General features: G+C 37.9%; 1 protein-coding gene across 4 annotated transcripts; it reads left to right on the forward strand.

Moving 5' to 3' along the window:
• Positions 1 to 1,426: 1,426 nt before the first annotated feature.
• On the forward strand, positions 1,427 to 8,306 carry LOC106316523 (coatomer subunit beta'-3). Of its 4 annotated transcripts, none has more exons than XM_013754439.1 (25): positions 1,427 to 1,595; positions 1,883 to 1,903; positions 2,000 to 2,061; positions 2,316 to 2,370; positions 2,509 to 2,545; positions 2,673 to 2,998; positions 3,095 to 3,226; positions 3,321 to 3,469; positions 3,650 to 3,718; positions 3,956 to 4,106; positions 4,226 to 4,291; positions 4,566 to 4,754; positions 4,872 to 5,012; positions 5,160 to 5,234; positions 5,336 to 5,512; positions 5,600 to 5,691; positions 5,783 to 5,899; positions 6,074 to 6,188; positions 6,295 to 6,366; positions 6,572 to 6,768; positions 6,859 to 6,952; positions 7,039 to 7,145; positions 7,349 to 7,478; positions 7,590 to 7,764; positions 8,064 to 8,306. In XM_013754439.1, exons 1-25 carry the CDS (start codon positions 1,593 to 1,595, stop codon positions 8,081 to 8,083), a joined length of 2,772 nt encoding a protein of 923 aa, XP_013609893.1. In that variant the 5' UTR covers positions 1,427 to 1,592; the 3' UTR covers positions 8,084 to 8,306. The 4 variants fall into 4 exon arrangements, with proteins under 4 accessions (XP_013609893.1, XP_013609888.1, XP_013609897.1 ...); XM_013754434.1 differs by having other exon boundaries at positions 7,599 to 7,804; XM_013754443.1 differs by having other exon boundaries at positions 7,599 to 7,764.
• The last annotated feature ends 895 nt before the right edge of the window (positions 8,307 to 9,201 follow it).

Raw genomic sequence — 9,201 nt, forward strand, 5'->3', positions numbered from 1 at the left:
AACAATTCAATGTTAATCCGGTGGAGGTGACGATGTGGAGCGAAGCGGTGCCAGAGAGCATTCAAAGGTTACGAAGTTAGCAAGGAATACAAAGAAAAGATGTGATGTTAGTAAAGCCACGTTTTACTTTTTAGATATAATAATAATTAAGAATAATATTTATTTTTGTTTCAGGTTTTAACGGTTGCAAGAAGGGACAATATAATATTAATTTATAAAATTAACACCGTGTATAAAAATGTTAGGGTAAATGGTTATGCAATGAATTATACGTTTTTGTTTGGTTGTAGAGCATAATTTCCCAAAACAATAGTATTAAATATGATTGTATTCTAATATCGACAGTGAAATAAAATTATAGTCATACTAATTCGAAATGTGTTCCTAAATCTATTGTTATATAACGAGAAACTGAAATGTAGACACATAAACATTATTTATAAGGTACACCGACAAAAATCAGAGAAAAATACTGACCGGTGACTTTGATTGGCGTCAGGTATGGATCAAAAACCTTTTATAAAATGAATGATAACTACAACAGTATATTTTCTAAATATACATATATATATATATATATAGGATTAATCTCTAAAATATTTTATGAAATTAGTTTGGTTCCAATGCCTAGACTCAAACTTGTTCGATTCCTTTAAATTGAGTTTTAGTTGGAGTGTTTAAAACTAGGCCTAGGCATTTCGGATATCGGTTCGGTTCGGGTATTTTGGGTAGTTCGGATAGGGGCTAGAGGATCTATTTAGTATTTGACATATTTTCGGTTCGGTTCGGTTCGAATAGTTTCGGGTTCGGTTCGGTTCGGATAGTAAATGTAGGAACCGAAAAATATCTGGAAAAAGTTCGGTTCTCATTTGGATCCGGTTCGGGTTCGGATAGTTCGGGTAGTTTGGATAATTTGGATAAAATATCGGTTATTTAGGGTAAAATATCAAATAATTAAGATGATTTACATAAAAATTTTGGATATTTTGGATTACTTTGGATATTTCGGATAAAACTATCCGGATACTTTCGGATACTTTCGGGTAGTTTGGATACTTTATAATAATTTAGTTATCTTCAACTATTTTCAAATATTTTTAATAGAATTTTAAATTTAAAATATATATTTAATGAAGTTATATGTATATATAATTAATATTTTTATATATTCGGATACCCGTTCGGTTTTCGGTTCGGTTCCGGTTCGGTTCGGTTATTTCGGATATAAAAATATAGGAACCATTCGGGTATTTGAGGGTATTGGTCCGGTTCCGGTTTCGGGTATTTCGGTTCGGTTCCGGTTCGGTTCTTCGGTTCCGGTTATTTTGCCCAGACCTATTTAAAACTGTGACATGTCTTTTTTTTGGCTTATTAATCTGTTTTAAATATTTTTAATGATGTGTCAAAATCTGATTGCAAAGATGACTTCAATTGTGTTCAATACTGTAAATGATATTTATCTCCGCCGTATTAATACGTCCTCCCAGCTCTCCGCAAGCACCTCCTAACGCCTTTCTCCGATCGCGGTTCTACCGATTTGAGCGAACCACGAGATCCCGGAGAGCAGATCTTCTTCTGGTTAATCTGCAAAGATGGTGAGACCTCAAATCTCTCAATGTTATTTCCGTTTCCTCTCTCCCAGATCTCGATCGAACTCGCTTGCGATGCGATCTAGATCATTGAATCCGAAATCAACATCTCCGTTTCGTGATGTTGCCATTGGTTGTAGTTTTCATGAAATCGAGTATAGTGTGTGGCATTTGGTTTAGGAGGTTGAATTTGGATTGTTTTCATTTGAATTTCGCAATTATGTGGTGATTTTTTTTAGGTTTTTTAAAGCTCTCTATGTTGTTACTGACTATATGCTCTCTTTTCTCAACAGCCGCTCAGTCTCGATATCAAGGTATGCAATGAGGAACACTTTCCTGACCTTCTTCTCTGTTGAATTTTTTATTATAATGCTGTGGCGATGATTTGATTTTGTTATGTTTTGCATCAGAGAAAATTTGCTCAACGATCAGAGAGAGTCAAATCTGTGGATCTGCATCCTACAGAGCCATGGTATGTAATTTCAACTTTTGATTGTGCCCTGCTACAGACAGTTTAATAAATATTTCAATAGTTCGGGGGGCCTAAACTTTTTCTTTTTTTACAAATTTGGGGGCCTATCTATATATAATGTTTTTCACAAATTTTGGGGGTTTGAGGCGAATGGCTTGGCCATCTTGCAGTTTTGTTACATGTCACATTTTGGATGTGGTGATGCAATCACATTTTTTTTTTCTCATGGTGCTTCTTGACTTGTTAAATTTCAGGATCCTAGCAAGTTTGTATGCTGGAACCGTGTGTATTTGGAACTACCAGACGCAGGTGGGTGAATATTTTTACTATCCTACACTCAACAGCTTGTTACATGGTTCAGAGTACTGTAATTAGTCGTTTAGCTTGTGTTTTTATGATTTCATGGAACTCTTTTCTGATTCGAATCTAATATGATTGTCCTCTCAGGTGATAACAAAATCCTTCGAGGTGACTGATGTGCCAGGTATAACAGTTATTACGGAGCTTATTCTAAATTAATGCCTAGTTTCCTTGTTATATGTTTTTTACTTGCTGTATATTGCCTTGTTTAGTTTGTTACTGTTGCTGAGTTTTTATATATGGCTTTGCAGTTAGGTCGGCCAAGTTCATTCCACGCAAGCAATGGGTTGTGGCAGGAGCGGATGATTTGCACATCCGTGTATACAACTACAATACAATGGACAAGGTTAAAGTTTTCGAAGCCCATGCGGATTACATTAGGTGTGTTGCTGTCCATCCCACCCTTCCGTATGTGCTGTCATCTTCTGATGATATGCTCATAAAGCTTTGGGACTGGGAAAACGGTTGGGCCTGTACTCAGATATTTGAGGGACATTCGCATTATGTGATGCAAGTGGTGTTTAACCCAAAAGACACCAACACTTTTGCCAGTGCATCGCTTGACCGTTCCATAAAGGTTCGAAAATGGCCCAGTCGCTTTTATTTATTGCTTATTCAGGTGCTGTAAAATGTGTTTGCTCAGACAATTTTTTTCATACTTGTTCATCTCCAGATATGGAATCTTGGTTCCCCAGACCCAAATTTTACACTTGATGCTCATCAGAAAGGAGTCAACTGCGTAGATTACTTTACGGGGGGTGATAAGCCCTATTTAATTACTGGCTCTGATGATCATACTGCTAAGGTATTCTTCTGGTTAAGCTTCCTATATATGTGATTTGTTTCGTCTGCCCAATATGTATTTGCAGATAACTTACTAGTTGTGCTTTTGTAATCAGGTTTGGGACTATCAAACCAAAAGTTGTGTCCAGACGCTAGACGGGCACACCCACAATGTATCTGCAGTATGTTTCCATCCGGAGCTTCCAATAATACTCACAGGTTCCGAGGATGGCACTGTTCGCATTTGGCACGCCACGACTTACAGGTGTTTTAGCTAAACCCTTTATTCTGTCAATAGACATAACAATGCTGTTTTTTTGTTGGGGTATGTAACACTTAACTACGCCTTGGACACATGAGATTCTTTCTTGTATTCATTTTCACAGTAGTTTTTTTCTTTATTTTGTCCTTTGATTTGTTATTTTTACTTTTATATTTTTTTCAGGCTAGAGAACACACTGAATTATTCTCTCGATAGAGTTTGGGCCATTGGTTACATAAAAAGCTCGCGCCGGTGAGTTCTAATTTTTTGCTTCCTCATTTTACCTTTCTATAATAAGTCAATGTTTGTTAGATTTGTTTTCCATGAGTAGATGTTCTCTCTTGGTAGAATCTTTGTTTCTGATTTGCTGTTAGTTCTCGTCTGAAATTGCGATTTGGAGAGCTAATGGTGCTTAGAATTGCTATAAGAGCTGTTGAGGGATCAGGGTTATACAAGACCATCAACAACGAATGTGTTTGCATTTTACAGGGTTGTGATTGGGTATGATGAAGGAACCATCATGGTTAAACTTGGACGAGAAATTCCTGTTGCTAGCATGGACAGTAGCGGAAAAATTATATGGGCTAAGCATAATGAAATCCAAACTGCAAACATCAAAAGTCTCGGTGCAGGTTATGAGGTGTAGCTTCTAACTATAACTATTGTATTATATTTATAGCATGCACCATGCAGCAACATGGCGATTAAGCTATTTATTTGTATTGTCTGATGATTTTAAGTTTACGTCTTTTTGCCTAGGTTACTGACGGAGAAAGACTTCCCTTGGCTGTTAAAGACCTGGGGACATGTGATCTTTATCCACAAGTAAGTGTTACTATACAGAACTGTCTGAAAATTGTCCTTTTGTGCTGAATTATTATAGGGGATATTGGGGAAACATTTCGAAGTTGTGGGTACCACTAGAGTCATGTTTCAGCTAAAAATGATGCTTTAATTGTTCTTTGAAACAATATACATTTGAAATGGAGCAGTTTAAATGATATAAATTAAATTATGTTTCATACGAAGTCCCAAGAGTGTGGTTCCGTATAAAATCATCTCTTCTATCTCATAAATAGCTATTCGTTCTAACTCCCAGAGCTTGAAGCACAATCCTAACGGGAGGTTTGTGGTAGTCTGCGGTGATGGAGAGTACATAATCTACACAGCTTTGGCTTGGAGAAATAGATCTTTTGGTTCTGGACTGGAATTTGTTTGGTCATCGGAGGGGGAGTGTGCAGTTCGAGAAAGCCCATCAAAGATAAAAATATTCAGCAAAAATTTCCAGGTTTGACTTCGCGCTACATTTTTGTAAGAGTGCTTCTAGTGTTGAAGAAATTGCTGATGCTTGCAATGGGGACATATATTTGTGGGTCTGGTTTGTTAATAAAAGTGGTACTTACAGGAAAGGAAGAGCATTCGGCCTACTTTCTCAGCTGAGAAGATTTTTGGAGGAACCCTGTTAGCAATGTGTTCAAATGATTTCATTTGCTTCTATGATTGGGCTGAATGTAGGCTGATTCAGCAAATTGATGTCACTGTAAAGGTACACAACGAATGAACTTGTCTCTGAAGTGAAATTTAACTTTCATCAGTTTTTTTTTTCCAATTCTCTCTCTTTACATTTAATTCAGTTGGAAGTTTCTCCATTTGTGTCTTATCTAACTCTTTAGTGCTCCATGAAAATTTGCAGAATGTTTATTGGGCTGAAAGTGGTGATTTAGTAGCCATTGCTAGTGATACGTCATTCTACATCCTGAAGTACAATGTGAGATTGCCGGTCAACCTTTAAATTTTCAGCAATATGTTATCGATTTCCGCTTTCGTGGATTTTCCAAATGTTTACTCTGGTGTTCCTCTCTGTTCCAGCGTGACTTGGTTTCCTCGCATTTTGATAGTGGAAGACCAACTGATGAAGAAGGTGTTGAGGATGCTTTTGAGGTCCTCCATGAGAATGATGAACGTGTTAGGACAGGTATATGGGTGGGGGATTGCTTCATTTACAACAACTCTTCTTCGAAGCTCAACTATTGTGTTGGAGGCGAGGTACTCTTCGTGTATTTTTATTTTTTCAAAGATTCAATCATCTTTATGAGCCACACTGTATCTTAGCTGCTAATATACTTACGGCAGGTAACCACAATGTATCATTTGGACCGTCCAATGTACTTGTTAGGCTATATTGCCAATCAAAGTCGGGTATACTTGGTAGACAAAGAATTCAAGTACGTTCCTTTACTTCTTTCTTTTATTTTAGACTGTTTTATAATGCATTCAGAATTTGCTGACGTGTTTCACCATTTCTTGGGAATGCAGTGTCATAGGATATACCCTGCTGCTTAGCCTCATTGAATACAAGACACTTGTGATGCGAGGTGATTTGGATAAAGCCAATGAAATTTTACCTACAATTCCAAAAGAGCAGCTTAACAAGTACGTTATACGTTACAGACTCATTCTTGACCGCATCTCATCTCATGCTATCTCCTACGACGTGATGTTATTCAGCTTGTGTTTTACATATATGCCTTCCTATCTATTCTTATTTCACTATATAGTTTTTGTATATCTCTCTTATTTTGTTCTGGAATTGCTTCCAATTGTTAGTGTTGCTCATTTCTTGGAGTCTCGGGGAATGATTGAAGATGCTTTAGAAATTGCGACAGATGCGGACTACAGATTTGAGCTGGCCATACAGTTGGGTAGACTTGAGATTGCAAAGGTAAATATTATATGTGATGATTGAATGTTTATGAAGTACCTTTTTATTTTAACAAAAGGAGTGTAGTGAGCAACCGTTTCTTATCCATGTTTTTCCATTATTGTAGGAAATCGCTGAAGAAGTGCAGAGTGAGTCTAAGTGGAAGCAGTTAGGAGAGTTGGCCATGTCTTCTGGGAAGGTACATCTTCTCTAGAATATTCTGTCTTAATGTTTTGTGTAAATATACAGGAAAATGAGTCTCTGAACAGATGCTATATCAGTCGATTTACTACAAACCCTCTATTGACAACAGAAAGTTGCTATTGTTTAGATTTTACAGTGGCATCTCTCATAACTACTATCTAAGTGATTCTGTTGAATTTGTGTGTGCTCCATCATGATAGCTACAACTGGCCGAGGATTGCATGAAGTACGCTATGGATTTAAGTGGTTTGCTACTACTATACTCTTCCTTGGGAGACGCTGAAGGGGTGTCAAAGCTTGCATGCCTTGCTAAGGAGCAGGGAAAGAACAATGTTGCCTTTCTTTGCTTATTCATGCTGGGTAGATTGGAAGATTGTCTGCAGTTATTGGTGGAGAGGTATTTCACTAGTGCTCAAATGGCGGTTTATAAAAATCAAGTCCATATGCCTTTCTTGTTATCTCGATGACAAAATTTTTTATTTTCCAGCAATCGGATACCAGAAGCTGCTCTGATGGCACGTTCTTATCTTCCAAGCAAAGTTTCAGAGATAGTTGCTCTTTGGAGGAAAGATCTCAGCAAGGTTACTTACTTATCTTTCTATTATAACCTTTTGGTCAATGAGATTATATATTATATGGCTTTAAGTTAGCTTTGGCCTGTCAACAGGTTAATTCAAAAGCAGCAGAATCTTTGGCTGATCCTGAAGAGTACCCAAATCTTTTTGAGGATTGGCATGTTGCCCTTTCTGTTGAAGCGAAAGCTGTAGAGACGAGGTACTCCTAGCATAACTTTCTTGCTAATGTTCTTTTTTTTACAGTCTTTATTCCAAGCTGTATGTTCTGAATTGGGACAACATCATCCATGAGCAACTCTCTATTTCATTTGTCTACACATTGAGATAATTAGTGTTGATGGTTCATACCCAGCGTATTATTGGTTTGGTCAAGCCAAGAAATTGACTCTTGTTTATCTACAGGGGAGTTTATGCTGCTGCAGAAGATTATCCAACCCACGCCGATAAATCTGCCATGACCCTCGTGGAAGCCTTCAGAAACATGCAAGTTGAAGCAGAGGAATCAGTGGAAAATGGACACATGGAACACGAGGTGAGTTCACATGGAGCTGTAGGATCCTAAATAGTGGATGGTTCGTTTATATCAAAGCGGCAAGTAGCTTTAATTTCCACAAGACTCGCTGTTTAAAATTGTTTTTTGTAGTCTGAGCAGGTAGCAGAAGAAAATGGTCATGAAGAGAATGAAGGAGATGAAGAGGAGCAGCTTGAAGGAGAAGAAGAAGAAGAAGTGAATCAAGAAGAGGGAGTTGTTGTTGATGGAGACTCAACGGATGGTGGTGCAGTACTTGTTAATGGAAGTGAGGGTGACGAAGAGTGGGGTACGAATAACAAAGGAAACCAACCAGCCTAATAAATCAAGTCAGTCCAGGATCAATGTTCTTGAGTGATTAATTGGAACTCCCACAGAAAATAATTTTTTTGCCGCTTCTAACATCTCAGCCCTTGTGTCTTGATCATAATCTTGAGTGTTGCATGAGATGGGTTAGGTTTTTATGAGTTAACTTTTTGTTATATCTCTGCATGTACGTGTTTTAGGATCTAAGGGACTTGTGTCTTTCAATTTCTTCATTTTGAAGTTAGTCTGAACTTATCGTTTTCCATTTGTTTTGTTATGCAGTGCTTACGCCACGTCACTAGCCAGTTACAAAGTACTTGGATGCGTTTCGGAGCAGGAAGTGGTAGCTTTTTTTCTCTCTCTCTCTTGGGCTCCCAAGTGGTATTGTGGTTTTCTCATATAAATGATCATTATAAACTACATTAGAGAGTTTCTTTCGAACAAATTTCTGCTTTAGATTTCACAGCTTATGTTTACAGATTGCTAGTGCATATATAATTCTTTGGAGACCTTACTTTTGCTACCCTTTGTTTACAGTTGATGTTAGGTATGAGCAAAAACGTAAACATAAATCATTCTTTAAAAAGTGAAAAATATGCTTTTATTTTGTTTGTATTACACAAACTAGTGGCGAAAGAAAAAAAACATGGCTATCAAATGCATGCTTAGATTAAATATTTGCAGAAGAAATATGTTCTAGATTCGATTTATTATCATTTTTGAAAAGAATTAGCGTAAGGTATCAAAAGTTCAGCCCAAAAATGCTATATATGCACATAATTCCTATTAGAGGAAAATGAAAAAATGAAGAAACACAAGAGTTTTCTCTGCTTTGTGAAAATGCTGATTGTATATGGTCCAGTGTTTCCTGAGACTCTGACCAACACAAGAGTTTTCTCTGCTTTCTCAAAAGTTCTATGACACAAAATTCAAAATAAAAGACTTCATTTTTTCGTAATTTAAAAGATTATATCTTGCATATTTCCATTATCATATTCATTCGTCCATGTGCATTTTGATCATATAGACTAGGAGTTAGCCATGTTTAGGTTACATTTTGCATACATGAGTCTTTATCAGGTGTTGGAGTGCCACATGGAGTTCTTGGAGACATTTGGATGCATTTGGAACTCAAAGGAGGTGAAATAGGTGATCATTGGACGAGCAGAGGATGGGAGCGAGGTTCCGCAGCGACGTCATGAGGTCGCTCCAAAGCACCTCTCAGAGCGACCTAGCTGGAGCGACCCCATGAAGTCGCTCGCCATATTCATCCCGTTGGAAGCCCAGAGCGACGCACCGAGGTCGCTCGCATCTCACACCCCTCTCGGAGCGACCTCCCAAAGCGACACCCCGAGGTCGCTCGCGTCTCTATGGCGAGACGACACGAAGCGAAGCCCGGAGCGACCTCTCAGAGCGACCC

The sequence above is a fragment of the Brassica oleracea genome, chromosome C1 (genome assembly GCF_000695525.1).
Source record: "Brassica oleracea var. oleracea cultivar TO1000 chromosome C1, BOL, whole genome shotgun sequence".
NCBI lineage: Eukaryota > Viridiplantae > Streptophyta > Magnoliopsida > Brassicales > Brassicaceae > Brassica > Brassica oleracea.